This window comes from Phlebotomus papatasi, chromosome 1, assembly GCF_024763615.1.
Source record: "Phlebotomus papatasi isolate M1 chromosome 1, Ppap_2.1, whole genome shotgun sequence".
Lineage (NCBI taxonomy): Eukaryota > Metazoa > Arthropoda > Insecta > Diptera > Psychodidae > Phlebotomus > Phlebotomus papatasi.
This window is the reverse complement of record NC_077222.1, coordinates 101,035,946-101,063,749: the sequence shown is the minus strand read 5'-3', so window position 1 is coordinate 101,063,749 and position 27,804 is coordinate 101,035,946. Positions and strand designations below refer to the sequence as shown.

Sequence of the window (27,804 nt, the reverse complement as noted above, 5' to 3'; positions counted from 1 at the left end):
ACTTCAGTAATAGATTAATTTAAAAATAGAAAAATAATTAGACACAAAAAGCTAGTTAAAATCCGTTTTACACTTTTATATTGTCAATTTCTAGATATCTAATAACGACAAAATATTATTATTATCTGTATTATTATCCTAAAAAATATTTATTTCTTATTATTTATTTATGACAAACCTTGGCAAGCCACAAAGCAACCAGCGTCTAACGCTGATAATCTAGCAGCGACCCCAGCCACATTACTTAAAGCCTCCATGGGAAAACTGAGGGAAATCAGCTCCAATGAACTGAAATTTATAATAATGTTGTCTTGCTAAGACTGAAGGAATTGATGCATGGAAATTTTCCATAGGTAACACCATTTTGGTCTTTATGGCTCCTGCACATCTTTTAGATCAGGAAAATTTCATGAAGTTGAAATTCGGATCCCTTTCTTTCTCGCATGTTTTGCATATGTATATCTCATTCTCTCGAACTCTTCTTCTTCTCTTAAACATCACTGCAAATTCAATTTAGCTCAATCGAATTTGGTATGCGAAAGAATGAGATAGTCATATGCAAAATATGTGAGAAAGAAAGGGTTTCGAATTTCAACTTCATGAAATTTTCCTGATCTAAAAGATGTGCCCGAGCCATTAGGTTTCGTAACCAATAGGTAAACAATTTTTTTCGAAATTTAGGACTAAATCCATAGGTTTTAGATTAGGAAAATGTCATGAAATCAAATTTTAATCTTTTTCTTTATGACATCAGCACACTTTTTAGATCAGGAAAATTTCAAGAAATCAAAATTCAGATCCCTTTCTTTCTCAATCATTTTGTGTAAGACTCTCTCACTCCTTCGTACTCTTCTTCTTCTTTTAAACATCACACCAAATTGAATTTGGTTAAAACTAATTTAAAGTACGAAAAACTGGGACGGACATATTCAAAATGTTTGAAAAAGAAAGTTTTCTTGATCTAAAAGGTGTTCCGGAGGCATTATCAAACGTTTTGCATACCTCTACACCACCCTCTCCCTTTCTACTTCTTCTTCTTCTTCTGTTAAATATCACAACAACTTCATTTTTGAGTGCGAAAGAGCATGCAAAAACATTTGAGTAAAAAGAGTTGTTAATTTTGATTTCATGAAATAATCCTGATTTAAAAAGTGTTCTGTATGTCAAATTGTAAGTAGTAAGTATGCCAAATTTCGGCATAGTTGCATGCAAGCGCCGAAGCTTCAAATTTGAAATGTAATATTTTTAATACAAATTGAATTTTTTGTTACTTTTTTATAAGGAGTGTTGCTTGAAACCTTGTAGACAATTTATCGTATTTATTTTCTCTAAAATCATTCTTAATACATTTTAAAATGAATAAAAATGTAGACATAACATTGGGACCTATTCCGGCCACCTTCATTCTCATAGTTCCTTACCCTTCAGGAATTCTTCCATTGCCTTTTTCAGATCATCTTGCTCGTAGAAACGACATTTTTTGTTATTTTTTGCATTTATATATTAAAAAAAGATTATGCAAAAACTAAAAATTCATGGAAATTTGAGGAACAAAAAATGGGGCCGGAATTGCAAGCTGGCCGGAATTTAGCACACTTACCCTACTGTTAATTTTTTTCGAATTGCTATCCACGAATAAATAAACAAGCATTTAGAGAAGTTTTTAACCATGTTCCCTCTACACTCAAACTTGACCGCGTGCGATAAGCAACTTTTTATGTTGGGCAAGCAACACAAGAAAACGTTGAGAATTGAACTAAAATGTGTTCAGTTTGTCTGTGTCTCTCACTTAATGTACATCTTTAGTGCTTCATCGTGCTGTATCTGAAGTGAAGTGAGATAATCTTAAAAAGTTTTTTCTTGAAAATGGGATATCTTTTTGTTGGCCAAATCGTTCATTCAAAATCATTTGATGAACTGGAAGTTATCGACAATGGTTTCCTAGCCGTAGAAAATGGAAAAGTAAAAGAGATGGTTTTTATTAATGGTAACTAAATTGATAAGAGTTTGCAATTTTGACAGATTATAGCGATAGGAGACGCTACACAATTGCCTAATTGGAGAAAAGATACAAGCAAATATGAAGTGATTCGGATGACGAAGAATCAATTCATTTTGCCTGGATTTATTGACTGCCACATTCATGCTCCCCAAATGCCCAACATTGGACTTGGATTGAACATGGAACTCCTTGATTGGCTTAAAACCTACACATTTCCCATGGAAAGTCAGTACAAAGATTCTCAGTTTGCTGCGTACGTTTATGCTAAAGTTGTGGTGAGTTTATTTAAAAGCGAAGATACTGATTGGAGTAGATTCCACATTTTCGACTGCTTTATCTACATTTTTGAAATATTATACTGATACGTTGTTGGACACCTATAGACAAATGCTAATAATATAGCTACTAATAAACTAATGTACCTTTACAACAGAGGTGAGTAAGAACCGTTTGAAACCGAACAAACGTCAAATCAAAATTGTACGTCAATGGTCAAAGTGCTACCTGGACAAACTTATTTTGACGTTTATTCGGTTTCAAACGGTTCTTGCACACCCCTGCTCTGCAACGTTACATTAACTGAAATTCTTAACAATAACACCTACTATGCCTACTATAATCCTAACAAAATCTCATGACCTCCGATCGGCAACAAACTTTGCCAAAATGTGTTCGACCATTTCCTGATTACGAATATATGGATGCCTAAAGTAACGTTCCCGGCCGTCCGTGCGGCCGCTATTTGGAACTTAATAGCTCCTAAACTAAGAGAGGTAGCGACTTGCAATTTTACAACAATTCTTAAAATGGCCATAACTCCGGTTCTAATTATCAGAATTTAAAAAGAGAGGCCTTTTTGGAAAGCTCTCGTGAAATGCCACTTCCCCTTCTAACATCACAAGTTCATAAAACCACCGCTAGGGGCGCTATTTTTTAAAAGAAGATTTTTCAATTTTCTAAGTTAAATAACTCAGAAATTCCTTTCTGCTTCGGACGTTCAGATTGAAATTTTAGTATGTCACAAAAAAATACTTAAGTCGATCCATAACCCCTGACCCGAGCTATAAGGGGTCAAAGTTCGAATATTGACCGGCCTCTATCTCCGGTTCTAATTAACATATCGACCTAAATTTTGGCTTTTTAGTTCGGTCTCGATGAGCACTTTCAGATGGAAGTTCAAAAAGTCACCATAGGTAGCGCTGTGATAGCGTCAAAATTCAACAAAATACAAACTCATTTTTCTCACAAACGCCATTGCGCATTTTGGTAAAATTTTAGAGTGTTGTAGTCTAAGCTATGAGGTTTCCAAAAAGTGGCGTGGGTTCACTGTGATTATAATAGAACCGGAGATATGAGGGGTCAAAGTTCACGAAATTCAAACGCCATATATCCAGTTCTATTTAACCGATCTTGACGAGTGAGAGCGCAAATTAAAGATCTCGCAAAGCGCTACTAACTCTAAGGGCGCCACAGTCGAAAAAACCACTTTTCATAACACATAACTTTAATTATCTCGACTGTCCTGAACCGATTTTGATAAATACTTCGGCATAATTGTAGAGGACATTTGTATTTACACTGAGAAAGAAAAGATGCTGCGATTAACTTTTTTTCCTCATAACTTTAACACTTTTTAGGTGTAAAAATATATCAACATTTTTTAATGTTAATATTACACCTTTTTAAGGGTAGAAATAACATGAAAAAGGGTCACTTTAACCCCTAATACACCTAAAAAGCGTAATATTTACACCAATTTCGGATCAATACTGCAGGGTGAAATTAACATTTCCGGAATGTTATTTTGACTTTTTCAGATCTCTCCCAGTGTATATTTCGTCCATACATCATTTTTTGTTCAGACAATGCAATCTGTCCAATTTTACCGTTTAAGTGTGATAAAACGACTTTTCCCATAATAACGCTTTGAAATCACTCAGATGCCAATTTGACTGCCTCTACTCGACCAAGACACTTAAAATAGGATTTTAAATGGAAAGTCCCACAAAATACAACAATTCTTTGATATAGCTGAAGTTCATCAAATGAACACTTGGGGCGCTCTGGTTGAACAACCGAGTTCAGAAATAAACAAGCTTGATTATCTCCGCTTCTGAGTACTCGATGAGATCATGTTCTACGGCAAAATTTTAGATAACATTCTGGTCTACGTTTCACCCATATATCACTTTTCTGACAGTCCATCCAAATCCTTGATATTTTGATTTAAATACAAAATTTGTATAATTTCACGAATTTGATTCAAGATAACTGAATGGCGACTCACAATTTCAGATCTAAATCGAATTTGTATGCATTCCGAGTTAGGTCCTCGACACACTTGAGACTTAAGCCGAGAGACGGTATAGTGCAAAATGATAGAAATGTTGTTTAACCGTTATTTCGAATATAATTACGCTAATCCGTCTCTCGGCTAATCCTCAAGTGTGTCAAGGCCCTTAGCTCACAGTAAGAATCTCACCTACAATAGGCTGATCTAGGCTTATCACTAGCTTTTTCTTACCTCGACACCGGCTTCCTGCAGCCTATGTGCTCCACTATGGCAGCAACCTCGACCTGAAACAATTGTGTATCGGCCAAGCGGAACTGATCCACTTAACCGGAGACAGTGATATCCGGCCCCTGAACAGCCTTCCATGAGAGCTATCTGTGAATAGTGCAACCGCTTCAGATTCAAACTTTTCGCGGTCGCTCTATTCGGATCTGATGTGTATTGTAGCATCTTTAAGCCCTATGAGTACCAGAGGGTCTTTCAAAACAAAACCAGTGGATAACTAGTCAGAAAATTCATTTTTGGGTCACTGATGATCTACCGGTTTTAACTATGTCATTAAACTCTTCCGAAAAATCAATCACTTTACCTTAATTATAATTTTTTTAATATATTATTCTGTCATAAAAATATTTTACAATATATTTTTTTTTATATCAGAAAAGAACCTTAACGTCAGGGACTACATGTGCGAGTTACTACGGAACTAACCATAGAGAAGGTACTATGATTCTGGCTCAGGAATGTCTAAAACAGGGTCAGCGCGCTCTAGTGGGCAAAGTTTCAGCCAATCAATCAACCGTAGATTATTACAAGTACGTTGCAAGAAAAGCTTACGAACAGGAGGGCGCAAAGTCACTCGCATCTATGGTTTTCCTTTTTTTTCTTATTAGGGAAACTACCGAAGAGTCAATCAGGGAGAATAAGGCTTTCATCGAAGGCATTAAAGCTCTGAATTCCGACTTGATAAGCGTAACGATAACTCCAAGATTTGCCCTATCTTGTGACCAATACCTGATGAATGAATTGGGAAAGTTGGCAAAGGAGCACAATTTGAACATTCAGACTCATATTTCGGAAAATCTTGGGGAAATCGCTGCAGTGAAGGAAGTATTTAGGGCTTCTAACTATGCGAGTGTTTACGATTCGGCTAACCTTCTAACACCAAAATGCATCCTTGCTCATGGAGTACACTTGGAAGATGAGGAAATTGATCTTCTCAAGGCTCGTGGGACCTCTGTAGCTCACTGTCCCTCATCCAATACCAATCTCCAGTCAGGTCTCTGTGATGTGCTGAGATTGAGAAAAGCAGGGGTTGCTGTAGGGCTTGGAACGGACATTTCCGGTGGAAGTAATGTGTCAATTTTAACGACGATTAGGGATGCTCTTGGTGTCTCTCATCATCTGAACTTTGTCAAAAAGCAAAATATCAAGGGAACTGGAAGCGTTACGCCGCAGAACGAGTTGCAGAAAAAGGTGAACGAAGAATACGTCCCGATGAATTACAAGCAAGCCCTGTACCTAGCGACTTTGGGTGGTGCTGAAGCTCTCAATTTGTCCCAGAAAATTGGGAATTTCGAAGTTGGGAAGGAGTTTGACGCCCTGCTTATTGATATTGATGTTGATCCTATTGATGTCTACACCCCTAACGTTGAAGGTATCAAGGACAAGCCTGAAAATCTTGAGGAACGTATTCAGAAGTTCATCTATACGGGAGATGATCGCAACATTTCGAGAGTTTTCGTTAAAGGAAAACCAGTTAAATAAAATTGGTTTTATTGTTTTTTTTTATTTTCTTACTCAATAAATAACAATTCAATACACAAAACCGAAATTTTCATCCGCCCACTTAACATGACGATGGCCTTGGAGAAATTTTGGCAATCTTCCATTTAACGAACTACTTCCGTAACTATTGCTTTCGTATTCAGCTAGTTTCCTATGCCTCCGTATGCAACAGTAACTTACGAGTAGGATAACAATAATTAAGATAACGAAGAACGAAAAGAGAATCTTCAGTAAAGTCGTATCGATACACACCAAATCATCGAGTTTAAACGTATTAACATTTGGATCTTGAGTTGAATTATCTTTCAAAGAATCACTCCCAAATACGAAACTTTCCGATTTTGCATCTTCCGTGTAAACTAGAAAATCGTGCATTGCCAAGGAATAGAAACTGTTGTATTTTTCGAAAATTTTCGAAGATGTACTGAGATCATCATCTTCATCGCTATCTAACGATGCTAGGATCCTTTGATAATGAACCTCGCTTGATTCAATAAAATTATCATCATCTACGTCAACTGTTGCATTATTTAAGGAATTGTCCCTGTAGCTGTGAAAAATTTCCGGAAACTTCAGATCCATGTGAGTAGGGCTTGAAGATAGGTCATCAAAGACTTCTGTTGCATTATTTTCAGAGTAGTACTTGACCCCTATCTCCTTTCTTGACATCTCCCCACAAATCATTTGGGAGCAATTCTGCGTACAAAATTGCAGTAGGACCTTAAAAATCACTCGGGGACTATCAAAAAATTTAAAAGCCCTAAATTGGGAAGTTAAAATGAATTGTCCGTTCGATTTTAACGTTCTTAAAGTCGTTATAATCGAAGGATCTTCAGGGCAACCCTTCTCATCAATCAAGAGCATTTCTTCTCCCGATTCTGATATGGCAGTTAAATTGACGACCCTAAATTTAAATCTATCTCCCAGAGAGTCACTGTAGATCTTTATAAGTACCCTCTGACCTAAATTAACTTCAGACACTTTAATCCCCTTTTCGAGATCAAACAATTCAATTTTCACGAACTTTAGCTCACTATTGCTAAATAACTTTACTTCATCTTTTCTTTCTGCTTGCGATTCAATTGATTTACCCTTCTTTTCCTTACTATTCCTTACTAAAACTTCACTATTGTTAATCACACAGCCGATCTTAATCACCCGATCATCGTAAGTTCTCATCGAGGGATTCTTCTGAATAACAATCAACGTGGAAATCAACGTTCTGTTAACATCATCACGCATTTCATAAGCCCTAACAATCCCACAAATATTTTCCTGAATCTCCTCACCGAATGGCACTTTTAAATTAACCGAAGAATTCCGATTTTCCTGAATAGAACAATTGCCAAAACGTGAATTAAGGTAGAGTTTTCCTTTGAAGGAACTCCTAGGACGATATCGTACAATCATTTCGTCATCCATGCATGCAACAGTTACTGCAAAAACAAAAAATAAGATCCACTTAAAATCAGTAGATCGCGTTTAAAGAAGATACTTAAGGTGCTTTATGAGGTCAAATGAAGTGCATTGCTAAATTAATTATTTAATTTCAATGTTTTTCACCCCAAAAATAAATCACAATTGCAATTAAAAAAGTTATCGTGTGAATGAGAAATCCATTAGCGATTAAATAGATTTGCAATTATTCTATGGAAAAGTGCTAAATGTGGGAATATTTTCTGTGCAATAAAAAGAAAACTCACCGTTTAAGCATTCAACACGTCTCATGTAGACTGATCCATGGGTATGACGGAGGGAGAGTTCCCCAAACAGAGCGATGTCGTCAGAATGCAACAGGCACTTCCTTGTCCGGGAAATGTATGAGATTCCTCGGCAAGAAAAGGAATCTTCCTGGAAGCACATCATCTGACATTCCTCCAATGTAGCTTCATCAAAGGCACTATCAGCATAGATGAAGCTTCGGTTGTAGTACTTTTCGAAAGAACACTCTGAAGTTGGATCATCGGAATCGGAAGGAGACCCTAAAACAATTGCGAAACGAAGGCTTTGAATTATGGACTGATTCCTTTGGATGTCGTTGGTAAAGTTTGCCAGCTTTGTTACTCATATCGTAAAATTAAGTCAATTTATTTAAAGAAAATCAAGCTGGCATATTGGTGCAAGATTGGGTCCTAGCAGTGCCCAAGAATGGCTTCCGAGAAGTTAATATGAAAATGGAACGCTTAGAGTATTTCTATCCAATTAAAATCGATTTAATTTCATAAAGGATTCAAAAGCCTTTCAAATGAATCTGAATTTATCGAAATCGGTTTCAAAATACGCTCTTCTAAATCTTTTTGACTTATGACCTTGAAAGACTATTAAAAGAAAAAAGTCATCGTCATTTTTTCCATATTATGGATGAAATATTTGTCTAGACAACTTCCGTAGCAATGTGACCAAAAATAAAAATAAATCTTAACTAAAAAATCGACAAATCCATCAATAAAGACATACAATAAAACGATGATGTAGGTATTTAAAGACACTAAGAAGAAAGTCATGCGAGGAGGAGGTCCCTAAACATCCCATGTGGCTATCTCCACCCGTTTAGCCTCTATATGTCACAACAGTCGGACAAATGGAGAAAGAGCGTAACACCCTATTAGGCCAAACTTAAAATACGCAATATATTACAGCAATTTTTTTGGCAATTTTGTGCATTTATATTTAAGGTTTTCTTTCAATTTTACCTCAAATGAGACGCTCAGAGCAGAAATGGACTGTTTTAATAGGAAAATGCATACCAATGAGACCACTTCTCCTTTGAGCGTCTCAACTAGTAAAGCTCTGATTTTTGCATAAACTCCCAAAAAGAAAAAAAATAAACCTAAGACTACTTATTTTTGCGAATATTTGATACTTTTGGTTGTTGGACAGACACTATCTGTGCGTTATTTTAAAAAGTTGGCGTATCTATAAGAACCAAGAAGGTTTCCAAGATATCCAAATTCAACCAGGTATATGATTCTGATTGAAAAAATGTAAGCTTAGCCACTTTTGTTTGAATATGATACATTACAAAAAAGAACTACATAGGTTTTAGAGATTTTTAAAGCTTCCTCCAGAAAGTCTAACAAATTATAAAATTTATAATATCCAATTAATAACGCTAATAGAGAATTGTTCATATATTTCAGTAGCAAAATTAAATCAGAATAGGGCTATTTTTAACGCCTAATCATAATTATTTGGAAATCCACACGCAATACTTTTGGAGTGGGGAGTAGCCTCAACGTTATAATAAAGTAATTATTACAATAAAAATTATTAAGTTAAGTTTAACTTCTCTAGCTGAAATTCTTCATAATCTCATCTTAATATCCTTAAATATACGTCCGGCATGCCGTTTCTACGTAGTACAAGCAATCTAGAAAGAACGAAAAGAGATATTGACAAGCATTTTTCGGCGGTCAATAGATAGCTTAGAAGTTGGTTATGTCAGATCCACCCACCCCTACCCCAATCCGCCGTTTCGAAACTCCACAAAAATGTTGTATCCATTGTATAGAACAGTCTCAAATTTATAAAAAAAAATCAATAAGATTAAAGACGGTTTTCCTAATTATGAAGCCAAAAATGTACTGTTGTTCGCGAATTTGTTTGAAATAGCAGACGATCAAGCTTCATGACATTTTAATTAGATTTAAGTATACATATCTAAGTATAATTAATTTTTTTTTTTTTTGAAAAACAAATATTACAAAATGACAGACCAATGAATTATTTACTGGAGCGCTGTATCGCAAGATATCCTAATTAGCAAGAAATCTGCAGCTCGTAATTTTTGTCTGAGAAAAAGCAAATAAAAAAACTTTCGATTCCTATGAATGTATTTCATATTTAAACTAAAAAGTCCCAAAGAAAATCGTGAAGTCAGAACTTTTTTCAGTGTTTTTTTTTTTTTGACCATCCGACCGTTTTTGGTCGTTTTTCCCAGTACGCTCGGTCGAATGACAGACCGCGGAACGTAGGACACTCAACATTTTTTTTTTTGGAAAAGAGGAAAAAATTAAAATTAGGCTCTGAAAAATATATTACATGCATATTTTTAGAAATTTTTTGAACTCTCAGAACTTTCATAATGCTGTTTTTCTTACGACTTCCTAAACTTTTTATATTGTCTCACTCCTGACTATTTTCTGTTTTTCTGTTTTATTTTGACCCAGTTGTGTACGAGTGGCGATTAGTTTGACTAGCTAATAGTTTTCGGACATTTCACTTTTTTGTAGTTTTTTTATGTAAAAAAAACACCCACTTTTCCAAACAGTTTTTGGATCGGAAGTGGTCTTTCTCCTTCTCACAATTCTGTGTAGCCTATTCCCAAAGCAAATGTAACAGTGATATTGTAACAAGTAACATCCTGCGAAGGGACATTTCCATCATATAGTCATGGAGGCTGAAATCAACGCTAAGACGGCGATGGAACCATGGGAAGGGGGATAAAAGGCGAAATTAGATTAAAATAAATTGAATTGAATTGAATTGAAATTCATGAAGCGACATTGTACCGTTTAAATATGTGTAAATTTAAAAAGTTTTTAAAGTGGTCAATTTGACCGATTTTGGTAAGTTTAGTATTAAAATGCTGTAAAAGCTGGAAACAAGGCTGGAAAAATGCGTTGACAACAATTCTTTTAGTGCAAACAGAAGAGCATTTAATACTGAAGAGAATAAGCCTCATTTTAATGGATCAATGACATTTTTCTTAATATTTCCCGCAAATCTGAAGATATTGTAAGAATGAGAAATGGAGAAAATACGCTTCAAAGTTTTGGATGTTCGCCCAAACGCATGCAAATCTGCTTCGTGCTCCTTTGCCTTCGTCACTGTATCTTCGAAAATACTTCGATTTGGCTTCTGACATTTTTATGGTATATTCTTAAATAGTTTATCGATTTAAACAATAAAAAAATATATCTGTACACCTCTTTTGACCTTTAGGGGAACCCCCTTAATCGAAAGGCCGAATAATCGAAAAATTGACTTTCAAGAATTCGATATCAAATATTGTGAAACTTCCATGTTCAATTTCGATGAAATTAAAGAAGAGCTTATGGTAGCTGAGATTCTCTACAAGCGACCTGGGACTGACTTTATAAACCTCGAAATCCAAACAATCGAAATTGCACGTATTCCGAGTTGCAAGCACTCCTAGGTCGCCTTGTGAAGAATCTTAGCTACCGACTTACCAGCCTATCTGGGTTAATCACTTGTCATTCTTTTTACTTTTCACCAACTGTTTAACTTTTCAAAACTTTAGTAAGAATAACGTAAATTTTTAGTCAATTCTGATGTAAATATTTGAAGTAAAAATTACGTTTTATTAAGGTATAAAACTAGATACAGATCAAGGCTATCCCGAGCAATTTTTGTGACATAAGAATTCCTTTTTCGCAATATAATTTGTACACTATAGCCAGAAAATCTAAAATTTTAAAATAGAAATGAAAAATCCAAAATCTAAATAATGTTTCAATTGAATTTATAAAAGGAAAATAAAACTTGAATTTAGGATAAGCTGTTCTATTAATGATTTCCACTTTACAGAAGTATTCTGAATCTCATCTTATTCATCCCTTCGAATTTCTGGATCCCAAATGATCAGAAGTATCAGGAAAAGAAATAAATTTCATATTTTTTTTCAATTTTCAAAGGATCAAAGATAATTCTAGAGCCAAATTTCACGAGCTAAATATTCTCGAGGACCAGCCTGAATCTATTTCAGGTCTTCAGTGTGAAACGGAAGAATTAAAAAAATCTAAAATCTCCTCTAAATAAAAAGAAATCTTGTATAAAATACTTTAAAGTCACATTTGAGCATTCAAAAAATAATAATAAACTAAGAAAGTAATTTTCTTTTTTCTCTTTTGTGTTGATAAACAGAAACATTACAAAAAAACCCCAAGAAGACTTTGAATCATTGGAATATAATTGAAAAACCACAACACTAGAAATTGAGGAAAAAATTAAGCAAATAGAGATAAAAGCACTTACATTGATCGACGCAGAGATTTTCAATATACTCCATGCGAAAGTGTGAAGATGAAGAATTTCCCGCCAAAGTTCCATTGATCAAAGGGCTCTTAATGGTGTTAAGAACACATTGTCCAATATCTTTGTTAACATACAAGGATGGATTGCCGCTTCTTATGAAATTATTCCGACTTGATGGAATAAAAATAACTGAATGACACGCAAATTTATTCTCCTGTATGCAACTCTCCACACATTCTCGACGACTCATGAGCTTTTCTGATCTCTCATATTCTTGGGGTACAACCAAAGCTCCTGGATATCTGATAATTGGCCACATCTTCGGCTGACAATGCCCTGGAACTGATAATAAGAGACGCAAATTTTATGTGGCATCATCACATGAAATTTTGCTTCAATTGTGTGAGTTTATAGTTAATATCGCAAAAAGAGCCAAACAATTCAAGGTTAGAGAGTTCACACGCTTAATAACTTCAACAGCTTCATGGTGAAGCTGTTAGAAAACTCAGGTGAATAATGGCTCACCTTTCAGGCACATTTTCTGGAAAAACACTGCATTGGCATCGGGTAAAAGTAAAAGTTTGTGATACTTGATGTAGTAGGTATCTTCAAAAGTCATCCTAACACTGTACCCAAAGCAAGTGTTATTCTTCAAAAAGTAGATATAGCCAAAGCAATTGATATCCTTGTAGCACTGAGACCAACAGAAAGTGTTCAATTGCTGAGATTCAGCGATGACACTCATATTTTTCTTTAAATTAAAATTCATGTTGATATCATAGTGCGTTGAAGGTCGACAGCCAATAATTTTCTCAAAATGCTGCTGATGAATAGGGCATTTTAGGTATTCCGCTGGAAAAAAGCGTACAGAAAAAAAAAGAATATTGCATTTTGGATCACATCACTGAACACCGGATTAACTAATAATACCTCGCGATAGCACTAACATTAAGTACAATAGTAGAAATTTGAGAGTATTCATTATCTTGCCACACAACACTTGACCCTGTGCTTCCGAGTTCGAGCTTAGATACAAACTGAGAAAAATCGTGAAAGACGTTTGAGAAAAACCTAGGTGAATTTGCAAACAAACAGTGAGAAAAGATGCGAAGAAAAAACGGTCGTATCGTCGCGGAAGTTCGGACGACACACTGGATATTCTATCATAAAGAATTTGTTTAACATTAATCATAAATGATTAAGAGTTGACGATTTCTTATTTGCTAATTTGACAATAAATAATAAGAGTTAGAAATTCAGCACCATTTACAAAAAAATGCTAAAAATTTTGTCTATATTATTCTTAAAATAAGAATTATTCTTTATAGAAAATGTGACAACCATTTCTGTGGCAACCAAATCTCACTGAAAAGTTTAACTTGAACTACCGCCTGATTATCATTAGAAAAAAATCGTCAATACGTAATTAGTGGTCTGTGGTTTAAAATTATTGAATAACTTTAGATAAAATTGTCATTTAAGATAAGAAGTAATGGTGCTATTCCAATGGAAAATTCAGAGAAAAATTTTTCTCTTGAACACTTTTTTAGCACTTGACTGTTCTCAAGTATTTCTACATTACTGACTTTTTTTGTGTTGGTTCATGTCTAGACTGTTTTCCCCAAACCGCCTCTTCCTATTCAGTGCCGACCAAAATCCTGAGAGCCAAAATTCCGAATATTAAAATTCCAAAAAGCCAAAATCCCGAAAAGATTACAGTAGAGTCTCGCTATAAGCCATCGCTCTATAGTCCACAATTCATCGACCGTTGATTTCAAAACACTGATTTTAAGTTAGGTTATGTTTTTTAGTATGCGACATGCATACCCGTCAAATAATATCTGCAGATATCTTTAAGATTTCTGTAGAGAAAATCTACACCTCTACAGAATATCTGCAGATAAATTCTGTAGATATTCTTACGAATTTTATTTGGGCTTGGGACAAAATTCGTCAGAATATTTCGGCAGATTTTCTGACGAATCTCTGACGAATTTCTGTAGATATTCTGTAGATTTTTTCTACATTCCAGACTTTCCAGACAAGATGTGTCTCAGAAGAGATGGAAAAATTTTTCACTGAAGTTTGCAAAATTCTATAGAGTTATTCTTAGTGATATCACGGTGTTTATATAAAATAAAGAATTCTGCGACGCCGTGTTACAAGTAGAGAAAAGTGAAGTGAAAACTTTAAACAGAGTGTCGACCAAAATTTCGTGTTTTTGTATCATTCGATTGGCGATTTTTAAGAAATTAGTATTTTTGCTCGCAGTTTTTTTACTTATCTAAAATGTGTACTCGGTAATGCTTGTTAAGCAGAGCATACAATTTTATTTATAACTTCTACAGTTTCTTCATAAATCAACAATATTTTTGTGAAGTAATGGAGGTTATGCAGATTTTCTAGGGAGAAATTCTGCCGAGAATCTGCAGATTTTCTCTGAATGTACTAGAATATACCGTTAAAATTCAAAAAAACCTCCGAGTAAAATCGGCAGGTAGAGCAATGATTTGACGGGTAATTATTTTAATATTTTTGGCAAACTTTATTAAGTAGTTGTGATAATTGTGATTTATAATGAAGAGAGCAAGGACAAGTACCACAATCGCAAAGAAAGTGGAAGCCGTCGAGCAATTTCAATACTAAAAATCGTTGATAATTTTAAAAAATTACATAGACTATAGTGCGACCCAAGTATCAAATTTGAAACCAAATATGGACTATAGCGAGACTCTACTGTAAATTCCGAATGGATCAAAATCTCGAATTGGCCGTAATCCCGAATGATTCAAAATCCCGACAGCCTAAATCTCGAATAGTCAAAATCCTGAAACGGACGAAATTATATACGGAAGATTAATGTGTAGAATAAATTTCCCAAAACACGGAACATTTTTCTTTGCCTACAACAAAAGCGGATGTAATCGTGGGAGTAGCTATGATACTTTTAAGAATTTGAAATTTTGGCTTTTCAGCTTTTTGGAATTTTGGCTTTCAGGATTTTAGCGTTCGAAATTCTGGCTTTCGGAATTTTCTCTTAAGCATTGGTTACCTAAAAATTATAGTGCAATTATCAGATTACCCGAAAAATATGTATTTTCAAAATATAGCATACGTAAAACTACCGCACCTTCCCCTACTATAAAATACCAATCATATAAAGTCTTAAATATCAGTCTTATCGCATTTTTTAATTACCTACAATCTTGAATGCCTAATTTCTAAATTCTATTAAACTCTAACAAATCAGAAAAATCAAGGACCTTTTAATAAATTACACGGAGTGAAAAAAATATCATTGATTGACTAATTTAGCCTCGATCTCTCCTACTCCATTTCTAAAAAGTATTTAATTTTAATTTAAAAAAAAATTATTCTTTCTTTTATTTTTAAATTTAATACCAAAAATAAGATCTTCTAAATATCCCTTTAAGAACAATTGTGTCATTAAGTCATTACTAGCCCAAACAAAAACTTTTCCTTTAACCATTCTAAAGTTATATTTCCCTCTGAATATTCGGAAAAATTATATTACCTTCTGTTCCAAAAACGTCACACGTTTGGGAAAACAAATCTCTGATCAAGAAATTATTTCTAGGATTTTTTTGTCATTGGTAAAAATAATAAATATATTCGCAAAACAAAAAACATTTACTTTTAAAAATCCTTTATTTTCAATGATTTTACCCGAAAAAAAACAGCTTTTCTTTTGGAATAAATTTTATTTTCCTAATGTATGACATTTTAGAGATAAAGAGAGTAGTTTTTGATAGCCTACTCCTTCCACTATAAGGGATATATGAGGAGATCAGAGCAAAAAAACGCTATTTTAATAGGGAAATGCATTACAACTTAGAGTTTTTTGCTCCGAGCGCCTCATATAATAAAATAAAAAAAGACATAGATCAGACTTTACGTTAAAGCTAGAAAGCTACTAAGGGAGGCTTGGAGATTAAATTGAAAGTTTTAAGAAAATGATAACAGATTCCGTCTAGTTCAGTTTAGGTGAAAAGGGAATCACTATTTTATAAAAATTACAAAATAACTATTTAATCCTTCAGTACGATCCTAAATACTAAATACGATCCTAAATACGATAGTAAAAAAATCCAAAAGCTCTTTCAAGTAATGTTTTCCTAAAATAAAAAGTTAGGAAAATATACTTTTTGACCCCGAATTCTCGACTTTAAGGTGTTAACCAATTTTATATAGTTACTAAAAAAAATAAGATTATTCAGTAAGTAAGGACGAAGAAGATGAAAATCAAATAGAATAAATTAAGCTCAAATTCTTCACAAACTTCTTGTTTTTTTTTTTGCTCGAACTCCATAAAGAGTGCAGCATAATCCCTCAATTTTTTCATGGTTCTGTCATGGTTTTCCAAGGTCAAATATTTTTAATGCTATTATGATTGGGCTCGTTGGAAAGGTATTGGAATTCCTGACAAGTCTAACTCTATACCAATCGCCAATATTTATTGTGATATGAACTAGTGGAATGTGACTAATTTTTATCCGAAATGCAATTATATAACTTCTAAGGTATTTTCGACAATGTTTTAAGTGATTTATAAATCGGATCAAATCAGTTATGAACCTGTAATGAACCGATAAGTAATGTTTGTCCAAAAATTAATTCTATTCTTCTTAAAACTATTTTAGGGATCTTTGAAGTGATTTATATATCAGTTCAAATTGGTTAAAACCTGGTAATCGACGAAAAATACTTTTTAAGTCTAGCACCAAGGCACGAGTTCGAACACTTCGCAAAGCCTGAGACGCTTTGTTACCCTAGAAAATCTAGAAATTTTGTATATAGCAGTACAATATATTTAACGTTGCAATTCTAGGGATATTATTTGTTTTGGGTTCATCTTTACAATTTGCTATCAAAAGAGGACATAATGTTTAATCTTCTACAGCTGAATGTTGAAACGAAGAATAACTTCAGTTGAACCTCAGATTAGCGTTAATCTAGAGTTAAAATTAAGCTAGGTTTAAATATTTTTTCGTATGCAGAAACGTGGAATAGTGCTTTGGCGTAAGCTGTTTTTGTCATACGGCAACCCCATATTTTTGCTTTTCTGGCATGCCAGAAAATGTCAATTCGTCAATGTTTTCGTTCGATTTAGCAAGATTCCACGGCTGTTTCTCGTTATTTGGTAATCTTGAACCACCAGACTTGCTAAAAATTCTCTAAAATAAAATAGGAATGAGTATTGTGGATGTGAAAGAATGTGCATGTTTTTTGGGTGCAAAAAAAGCGCGATTCCCGCGACTCCTACTTCAGTGGCGACTCATTGAAGTTGCATATGGTGGATGTTTCTTTTTATTTCAGGCAAAATTGGCTTTTTAAGAAGCTGTAAATAGAGTGAAAGCCTTATTTCTTTTCATTAAATCCACTAAAGTGCAGATTAGATCTATTTGGTATCATTTAACAGTATTTTCGAGAAGAATTTACGAATAGATGTGGACAGGTTTATTCCATCTTTAAGCCAAAAATTATACCTCCGAAATCGGGGGTCTAATTTTTGGCTTAAACGTTAATCCACTGTTTAAATTTATTCTATTTCTCGTTCAAACATTAGAAAACGGTGGATCATCCTCGAATTATCTTTATACTTCGATTCAACATTCAGCTGCTAAAGACCAGTGGATAACCGCGTTACTATTTCTCTGATTCTCTAGAAAGTTATTTTGTCCTTTCTAAATGGTGAGAAAAAAATGATTTTCTTGACACCGATATCCCAGTGATCCTTAAAGGATTAAGGACATTGATAATTGTTTTAGATATTTAGATAGTCTAATCTAAGTAATTATACGAAATTTTCTTGTAGTTTATCTCGAATTTGTCGTAAATTTGCTAAAGAAATCCATATTTAATACTAAAATTATCTTAAAAATTATTCAAATAAAACAACGAAATCGTGTAATAAATAGTTGTGATTATGTAACAAACACACCAAAAATGTTTGAGATATCAGTTTTACCGGTATATTACTAATATGAGACTAGTATACGACTTTTATACAGTTAGCATATAACTAGTATATGACCAATGCCATATTTTTTAAATCAAATAAATATTCTATGTAATAAAATGGTCACTTTCATTAGCAAGTCCCTTGTATTGCAACTAAATACAGTGGGACCTCGATAGAGCCAACTCCCGATAGAGTCAACTTGGACCTAAATTGACTTCGATTTTTCTTTATTATTAAACTAATAGTATATGATATTATCATGATTTTTTCGAAATTAAAATCAGTGTTTTGCTGTATCAATGTAACGTTTTTAACACAAGAAAAACATTTATATAAGTACATATGGTAATATTATGATAAAATTCGTATATTAACGGTGTAATCATTTTCTAACAAAATAATTTTCTTTTTGTGATTTTAAGCGTTTTGACCGATTGAAGTTCTCTTGTCTTAAAATTTTTAAGATTTTTAAGACCCCTTTCTATCAAAATTTCACATTTTCATTAATTTTTTTCTACTCTAATAGAGTCAATAAGCGTGGAAATAATTAGTTGACTCTATCGAGGTCCTCTATCGAGGTCGAGGTGATAGAGATGGAATAATGAAGTGTTTGAGTTTCTTTAGCCTTTAATTGATTAGTCCCTTTTTATCCTTTGACAATTTCTTCAATTTTATAAATATAAGAAAAAATGAATTTAAATAATATCCACGATAAAAGAAATCGAAATAAAATCTGTTTTATGTTCCTTTCCATTATTTTTTACCTTTTCTTTGCAAACATTAAAATCGAATGGTGTAAACCACAATCAGATGAAAAAGTTTAAAATTAACATTTTTAAATTATTTTTCCTGAAAACTGCCTGGTTTTTTGTTCTTATTTTTGAATCCAAAACTACTAAACTCCAGGGAACAATCACAAAATGTACGAAACGCATGCTATTCGTTACTCTTCAAAACCAACTCTGCCATAAATCGATACCACTTAACAAACCCTCTTACATTTTCGTTCATTTTTCTCCAATTCTCCTCTGCCTCTGACATTTATCTCTTCTTTGTTCATCCATACACTTCGCGAGTACACCTTTTCAAAACAAAAATATAAATGCGTATTTATTTTTAAAAGTGAAAAAAAAACAATTTGTAGAAAGTGCTTCTGAGAATTTATCCCGCCACAATTAAATGGAAAAGAAGTCAGAAAGTGTTCAAAAGGAGAAAAAATCCCTGAGATTGAGACAAATTCGTCCTGTTTTCCACTCAAAGACCAAAAGTGAAGATGATGGGGTTCTCAGTAAAGCATTAATAAAACAAACGTGGAAAACAGGTGTCCTCAATTTGTCAGGAAAAGGACTAGCTCATGGTAAGTTGAAAATATTCTTCCCAATTTTTTTCATTGATCGCATAGAAAATCCTATGAATAATTTATGGTTTTGCGTCAACATTTTGTTATGGAGTACATTTGTTATTTTGTAATACAATTAGCGCTATGGTGCGAAGAAAAGAGAAATGGAAGATGTCATGATTGCATCAATTTGCAATTTTACAATAGATAAATAAATTAAATAAATAAATTTTGTATTGTTTCTTCAAATTCTGTACACAAATAAAATGAAGAAAAAATTTTTAGGATAATAAAATCTAATCTAATCTTCAATCCAGTTCCAGATAACGTGTGGAACATTCCTGGATCGATTAACTTCGAAGATGACGAAGAAACAAGGTACTGCATGGACAAAAGAAAGTCCAGCGAAGATGAATGGTGGAACAGACAAAATCTAGTTGAGCTAAATCTAAGTTCAAATTCTCTCGTAACAATAAGTACAAATATCCAAAATCTAGAAGATCTCTCTGTACTAAATGTAATAATTTTATAATTTTTCCTTTTTAGTCAAATAATTAATAACCTGTAAATATTCTACTCTAGCTTAGTAACAATGCCCTGACTCAGCTACCTTCTCAAATTGGGTATCTTAGAAAATTAACCCATCTCTATCTGAATTCTAACAAATTGGACAGTCTACCTGTAGAATTTTTCAAGATGCAAGACCTCCGTGTCCTAGATCTATCGCATAATAACTTCGAGGATCTTCATCCTGATTTTGTGGATCTTGTAATGCTTGAAAATTTAGATCTTTCTCACAATAACTTAAAGTCCATTCCAAATGGTATTGGATTCTTAGTTCGTCTAACATCGCTTAATCTTTCCTTCAACAACCTCGAGGAGCTACCCAGTGATATAGTGAATATCAGATGTAAGCATTTTGAACTAAGGCTAATTGAGGTCATTTGCACAACCGAATTAGATTGAGATTGAATTGTCCCAATATCCAAACTTAATTTTAAATAAAAATTTTGACTGATAAGAAATTAGAGATGTTAATCCCGAACAAAATCCCGAAAACCCAAAATCCCGAATGGGCTAAAATACCGAAAAGCCAAAAATCCAAAATCCCGAAAGCCAAACCCGAGCCACGCGGCATTTTGGCGTTCTGGATTTTGGCTTTCGGGATTTTGGCTTTCGGGATTTTGAATTTTGTGATTTTGACCAGGATATGTTAAGCCATTTTGGTTAAGCCTATCTGTTGACCACACTGGTTTCTATCGTTTTATATTAAGTTCTGGTACGTCAGTGTTTACGGAACTTCTTCTTAACTTAGCAAAAAAAATTTTTGGTAACACAGATGCGCCTAACTGTATTCCGGGGTAACTTTGCACCCCTGCTTTCCCTAAGTTCTGCATTAATACTAGCACTTAAGGGTAGTCTTTACTAGTCAGATGTAAGAGATCGGATCGATGAAAGTCATCCTTAAGTTCTCCGATTAAAGAAAAGCTTACGAAAAGCAGGGGTACAAAGGTATCCCCTGTGTGCAAAGAAACCCGCATCTACGGTAGTGATATCTTTTTTGGTAATTTCCGACGATTAATACAATAGGTATGGAAACCGGTGAGCATCGGGTAAACAGAAGCAAAGAAAATTTCAAATTCTTCCCAAAGCTTTCGGCTCGGACTCCAAGCCTTTCTCAGTAGTGGTCAAATTTTTAGTCTTTTCTTGCTTTGTCAAAGGATCTTTTTGTTCACAGGACATGAGATTTGGGGCACTGCACTTAATTTTCTACTTATTTTAAGATTTTTTAGCAATTTTTCTCTCTTTGTGTGTCTTTCTTGAGATTTCTTTGTGAGACTACTGATTATGATATCCTTTCAAAGTGGTTTGACAGAATGGGTAAAGTTCTTACGCAGCATCAATCATACTTTGAATTTTTGACTCCTACCCGTTATAAAGCAATCCTTGCTAAAGATAAAGTTAGTCTACCGGAGTGCCTTTTAAGCATTAAGTGTTGTCAAAAGCGGTCTTAGCTTGTTTAGCATGAGCGGACCTCTCCCTTACGTCACATAATGACAAATTAGAGATGTTAAGGCCGATGCCAGATAAAATCCCGAAAAGCCAAAAATTCAGAGAGCCAAAACCGACCCATTCCGGATTTTGACTTTCGAGAATTTGACCAGGACCCATTAACCCATATGGCTGAACCTATGTGCTGGACACACTCACGACTTAAGCCGAGAGACAGTTAAGTCGTATGTGTGAACAGCACATTAGATCTGAACTCACAAAGTATTGACAAGTTTTCACAGTAAATTGCTTCGTGTTTTGACCTTGTTCTTAATATTAATATTAATAATATTAATATTAACCGAATTATCCAAACAATCCCTTTCCAAAACAAGGTTCAAATACAGAACACGGCAATTGTTTATCAGTCGAAGACTTTTTTCCAAGCACTGGGCGGTTCGATTGACTTGTCGTGTGACCCATGGGAATATATAAGAATTTTAGGAACTTTAATTCAAGTTAATTGTATTTGAAAATAGAGAATCGTCAATAAAAGCAAGTGACACTCAAATCATCCAATTTTTAAGGAGTAGAGTCTCGTCTAGTTAACGAGAGGTCTCCAGTTTAATTCTGGGTGGAGGAAGGAAGTTTTCCTATCTCCCAATACTCCAAAACTCTATGCACTGATCCATTAAGGTCCCCCATAACATTACTGCAGATTGAATCGATACAGGTATTTAGATAGAAAATCGATCTTCAAAAAATATCCTTCCCAGATTACATTTAAGAGAATTTGGACCCACTTGTAACTCATATGGTAACAACTTACCTCTATTACAGAGGAATTTAAGTTTTAGTTGATTGTTCTAGTAGAATTTTGAATATTCAACAAGGTAGGTCTCAAGTTTTGGCTCCACCTTCGTGAAACATGTTTGTCTTAACCGGTCTTAAAAGCTAGAACCAGATATCCTTCGTACACCGAAAACTCACCTTCAAAACCCACTCTTATTTCTACCCGAACCTTCCGAAAAAACTCACAAATAATTCGAGGGGTGTTCTGCCTAGTGTGCTTAGAACATCCGTTCTAGAATTAAGTTTTTCTATCGGCAAGTATGCTACCCATGCTACCCCACGTGTTGTAAACAGGAAGCCTTAAGCATTCCTCTTTTAAGAAGGTTTATGCTCTGGCAGGCATATCTTTACCGGCAATTAGATGAGAGATCTTTCTTAAAAAAGACTTATCCAAGGCCCAAAACAATCAAAAGCACTATTTATTTTTAAAGCAGCCATCCTGGGAGACGTTAAAGGCGTGGAAGTGCTTCCTGAGAAGCTAGCGGCCTAGTGATAGAGGCCCCGAGGCTGACAGATTAGCGCTTTCAGCTCAAAATCTTTTCCTGAAAATTATGTTGAACTGAGCGATGGCTTGATAGGGGACTATGAATTAAGTTGGCATACATGGGTTACTGAACTGACTAAGAACAGAGGTGGAATGGTAAAAGGTTAGTTTACAAAAGTGGGACACCAACAAACCGTGGAGCATTTTTTCTATGTTCGACATGTCCGACCCCGATCAGTTGTACCTAAATACAACGAAATTTTAATTGCAAATTACCTATGACAATGCTTGAAACATGGTCCAGTTCTAGGTTAAAACAGTGTAATGTTTCGTCACAACGAAAAAGAAGACCCGCGTACAAAGGTTGTAGGTGAATATGGCTGTGTATTTTGCAGAAATCTTAAATTTGAATATTATCAATTCCGGCAGGCATCGCGGAATGGGACAGTCAAGGCAAAATCTGTTTTTCCCAAAGCTTTCGGCTCGGACTCCAAGCTTTACAAGCCCGAGCCGAAAGCTTAGGAAAAAACCGATTTTTTCTTAACTGCCCCATCCGCTGAAGCTTATCGGAATTGATCATACTTACTCGTCGGAAAACACCAACAATTAAACTTGAAGCCCAGGCACTACTCTACCGTTGGTTTTTTAAAATCATTTTCATACCAAAAGGTTTGTTCGTTAATTTATTGGTTCATTTCGAATTAGTCTCGCATTCAAAGAATTTGCTTGGTCCATTAGCGATCAATCCAGGCACGCCACTTTTTAATTGAGGCTTTTCTGGATTTTTGGATCAGCGGAAGTGAATATCCTGCATCTACAATATTATAACGTTTCACGCATAGACTATACTCTATGCACCTATCCAATAAGGACCCTTTTCGAGTCTTTATAGAGCTTCTTACCAATTGTCTTAACTTTAAATTGGTTTATCCGGATTTCTTCGTTTCCTCAATTCTAAATTTGACCCTACTACACCGAATTCGTTTTCGTACGCTTAATTTTTTTGGGAAATTTTTATCAATCTAATCCGATGATGTAAATGACCTCACTAAATTATGTAACCCTTATGTTGATAGTCTAAAAATTTATCCATAGCACTCATCAAACTAAATATCATGAATAACGAGTTGAAGAACTTACCCGAATTCATGGGAGAATTGAGGAAGTTGGAATTTCTTTACTCACAAAATAACCACATCACCGAAATACCTAGCCTTGTAGGCTGTAATGCTTTAAAGGAAATTCATCTGGGAAGTAATTCAATAACCACAATAAATGATGAATTTTGCCAGTCTTTGCCTCAATTGAAAGTGCTCAATCTGAAGGATAACAAATTAACTGAAATATCCAATGAGATTGTCTTACTACGAAGCCTATCCTCTCTAGACGTTTCAAACAATTTACTAGAACAATTACCATCATCCCTGTCAATGCTATCGCATCTAGCCAGTTTGCAAGTTGAAGGCAATCCTTTGAAAACAATAAGAAGGGACATCGTTCAATGTGGAACTGCAAGAATACTAAAATCGCTCAGAAGTGAACGAATATCTGAACAATCAACGGTTAAACTTGCAGAAATCTGTGATAATTTCCCAGATAAATACGAAATGGAACGACATAGGACACTAAACCTAAGCCTTAAGGAATTGGTTGATATTCCGCAATCGGTTTTCGAAGACGCAGTCACTGCTAACGTATCTTGCATTAACTTGAGCAGAAACAAACTCTCATCAATCCCTGAGGCTCTCAAATCTACGAGTTCAATAGTAACCGAACTAGATCTATCCGTAAACCTGCTTAAAGACCTACCAGATTTTCTATCACAATTCAGTCACATCCATTACTTGAATGTGTCCAACAACCTTATTGAAGATTTGCCAGAATCCTTGGGATTACTAATCACTCTTCGAGAGATCAACATTGCTAGCAATAGACTAACATCCCTACCAAATTGTCTCTACGAACTGACCAATCTTGAGATTCTTCAAGCCAGTGGTAATCAGATTGAAGCCATTGATGCTACGAAAGAAGGACTGGGAGCTCTCAAGAAACTCGCAACGCTTGATCTATCCAACAACAGCATTGAAATCCTACCTCCCATCCTTGGAAATATGAAGCAAATCAAGTATGATCCTTGAAACCGATTTTAATCAAATAACCCTTAACTCTGTTTTATTTTTTCCAGAAATTTGCAAGTTACTGGAAACAAATTTCGCCATCCAAGACACCAAATCCTAATGAAAGGAACATACTCAATTCTATCCTACCTAAGGGATAGGATATCTGAGTGATGAATCCTTTTTGTGATTAATTTTTAAATATTTATCTTTTTTTTCAGGTTTCGTTGATGTTTTCAAAGTTTATTTTCAGAGGATATCTATCAGATTTGGAAAATCTTAATTCTATTTTGTTTTTATTTATTTTTGTTGAAATTTATGAAATTATTTTTCAAAATTCGTATACGTTTATATTAAAGCTTTAGAAAAAAATGTAATAGTGACGCAAATGATCTAGTTTAAGTTCACTTTAACTTTTTTGCAATTACAAAGACAATAGTCTCTATTCCGTTGATAAAGATAAATAAAGATAATAATAATATAATTAATAATAATTTCCGTTGATAAAGATTGAGGGTAAAATTTGAAGACAAAAACTTATATAAAATTCGAGTATTTGACAGCTGTCATTAGGATTTCAAAGAGAAAGTAAAGCGTTTCTGTTCATAAATCTCTTCAAATGCCCAATCTTCACTTTAAAACAATTTTGAAAATAGGTTTCATTTTCTTTTAGTTTCAATACGATTTTTTAAACATTCTGGACTTCATTCAATTCAGGTTCCTTTTTGACCAAATCGTCTTGAAAAACCTGAAAAATTGTAAAATATCCTAGTTCCTAGAATGTTTTCGTTAATTTCAACAATATTATTTATAAGAAGCCAATTGTTACAAAAAAATGCTATGATATCAATTTTTCCGAAAACAATTTTAATCCAGCTGGTAGGAAAATGCACTTTTCGATTTTTTTTATAATCGGTTTTATGGATCGTCTTATTTTTTGGGGCAAATATGGACTTTATTATAAGGTTTCATAAATAAAAGATCTATCCAATTTACGGGTCCCGATCCCGGTTAAACTCCCCAAAGCCAAAATCCCAAATTGGTCACGACTCAAATTGGTAAATTACCTCTCACTATTGATCCCTACTTGGTCGAAGGAAAGGAATACTTTCAGTATTTTGGAAAATATTCCACATTCACATATTACACATTACATATTACACATTCAGGTTTTTGGTTTTCAGGATTGTGGCCCTTTCGTGATTTTGATTTTCGGGATTATGCCCTTTTCGTGATTTTGGCTTTCGAGATTGTATTTTTTCAAGATTGTAGCTCTTTCGGAATTTTGGCTTCCAGGATTGTAGCACTTTCGGGAATGTGGTTCTTTCGGGATTTTGACTGACAGGATTGTGAACCTTTCGGGATTTTGGATTTCGGGATTGTAAGTCATTCAAGATTGTGGCTCTTTCGAGATTTTTGTTTTCGAAATTGTATTTCTTCCGGATTTTGGTTTTCAGGGTTGTAGCCCTGTCGAGATTTTGACTTTCGGGATTGTGGCTTTTTCGTGATTTTGGTTTTCGGGATTGTGGCCAATTCTGGATTTTTGTTTTAAAGATTGTAACTCTTTTGGGAATGTGGTTCTTTCAGAATTTTGACTTTCGGGATTGTGGCCCTTTCGGGATTTTGATTTCCGTGATTGTAGCCCTGTCGAGATTTTAACTTTCGGGATTGTGAACCTTTCGGGATTTTGGTTTCCGGGGTTGTAGCCCTATTAAAATTTTGACTTTCGGGATTCTGACCCTGTCGGGATTTTCACTTTCGGAATTCTGACCGTTTCGGGATTCTGACTTTCGGGATTGTAACTCATTCGGAATTATGACTCTTTCGATATTGTAGCCAATTCGGGATTTTGGTTTTGGAGATTGTAGCTCTTTTCGAATTTTGGCTTTTAGGATTGTAGCCCTTTCGGAAATGTGATGCTTTCAGGATTGTCACTTTCGGAATTGTAGCCCATTCGTGATTTTAGCTTTCGGGATTTTTACTCATTCAGGATTGTAGTTTTTTTCGAGATTTTGGTTTTCGTGTTTTTCGCTTTTTCCGGATTTTGGTTTTCAGGATTGTAGCCCTGTCGGGATTTCGACTTTCGGGAATGTGGCCCTTTCGTGATTTTGGTTTTCTGAATTTTAGCCAATTGTAGATTTTGGTTTTAAAGATTGTAGCTTTTTTCGAAATTTTTCTTTCAGGACTGTAGCTCTTTGAGACTTTCTGGATTTTGTTTTTGGAAATTGTAGCTCTTTTCGAATTTTGGATTTTAGGATTGTAGCCCTTTTGGGAATGTGGTCCTTTCAGGATTTTCACTTTCGGAATTGGAGCCCTTTCGTGATTTTAGCTTTCGGGATTGTTACTCTTTCCGAAATTTGGTTTTTGGGATTATGGGCCTTTCGGGATATTAACTTTAGGGATTTCGGTTCTCGGGATCTCAGCTTTTGCAATTGTGGCCCAGTCCAGCTTTTTAAGCTTTTTTTTTTGAATAAAAAATCCACCTTGTTCGTATATTTTTTATCTTTGTTTAGGGAATAGAGATCATTGTCTTAAGTTTCTTTTGCAAATTAAGATAGTTTAGCTTTAGTTGGAAAACTTTATCATAAGAAATACCACAAATTTTGAAGTTTAAAGAAGCTCTTCGCCAAAGTTTTTTATTCATTAGTTGTTTTGTTTACCTGAATAATTCTTGTTTTTTAGTGTTTTACTCAAAAATAATATATTTTCACGGCAAATATCAAGTCTAGTCTACTTTAAACCCAAAACTCGATGGATTTGTCGAAGAGAGGAGATTTCTTACAAGAAAAACCCTGTGATTTCCACTATTTAACCCCAATTTCACATCACTCTGATATTTTTTAATTTAATTAATTTTTGTTTTTTGTTTATTAACCATTGTAACACTTCTTTTGTAATAAATGGGCAATAAAATGAATAATTATAAATGTGTTTTATTAATAAATCCAACGTGGAGC

At 34.4% G+C, this 27,804-nt stretch overlaps 3 protein-coding genes across 3 annotated transcripts; 2 read left to right on the top strand and 1 right to left on the bottom strand.

The window, feature by feature from the left end:
* The first annotated feature begins 1,758 nt into the window (after positions 1 to 1,758).
* On the top strand, positions 1,759 to 6,123 carry LOC129810127 (guanine deaminase). The gene is made up of 4 exons (XM_055860421.1): positions 1,759 to 1,962; positions 2,023 to 2,277; positions 4,956 to 5,110; positions 5,189 to 6,123. Exons 1-4 carry the CDS (start codon positions 1,867 to 1,869, stop codon positions 6,060 to 6,062), a joined length of 1,380 nt encoding a protein of 459 aa, XP_055716396.1. The 5' UTR covers positions 1,759 to 1,866; the 3' UTR covers positions 6,063 to 6,123.
* Positions 6,065 to 13,471, bottom strand: LOC129810107 (uncharacterized). Its single transcript, XM_055860383.1, has 5 exons — positions 13,011 to 13,471; positions 12,606 to 12,932; positions 12,081 to 12,422; positions 7,787 to 8,065; positions 6,065 to 7,519 (listed from the first exon to the last, which is right to left on the bottom strand). Exons 1-5 carry the CDS (start codon positions 13,270 to 13,272, stop codon positions 6,111 to 6,113), a joined length of 2,619 nt encoding a protein of 872 aa, XP_055716358.1. The 5' UTR covers positions 13,273 to 13,471; the 3' UTR covers positions 6,065 to 6,110.
* Positions 13,472 to 19,104: 5,633 nt separating this feature from the next.
* Positions 19,105 to 27,774, top strand: LOC129810122 (leucine-rich repeat-containing protein 40). Its single transcript, XM_055860412.1, has 5 exons — positions 19,105 to 19,420; positions 19,720 to 19,919; positions 19,985 to 20,312; positions 23,826 to 24,855; positions 24,916 to 27,774. The coding sequence occupies exons 1-5, from the start codon at positions 19,243 to 19,245 to the stop codon at positions 25,019 to 25,021; spliced, it is 1,842 nt and encodes a 613-aa protein (XP_055716387.1). The 5' UTR covers positions 19,105 to 19,242; the 3' UTR covers positions 25,022 to 27,774.
* Positions 27,775 to 27,804: the final 30 nt, after the last annotated feature.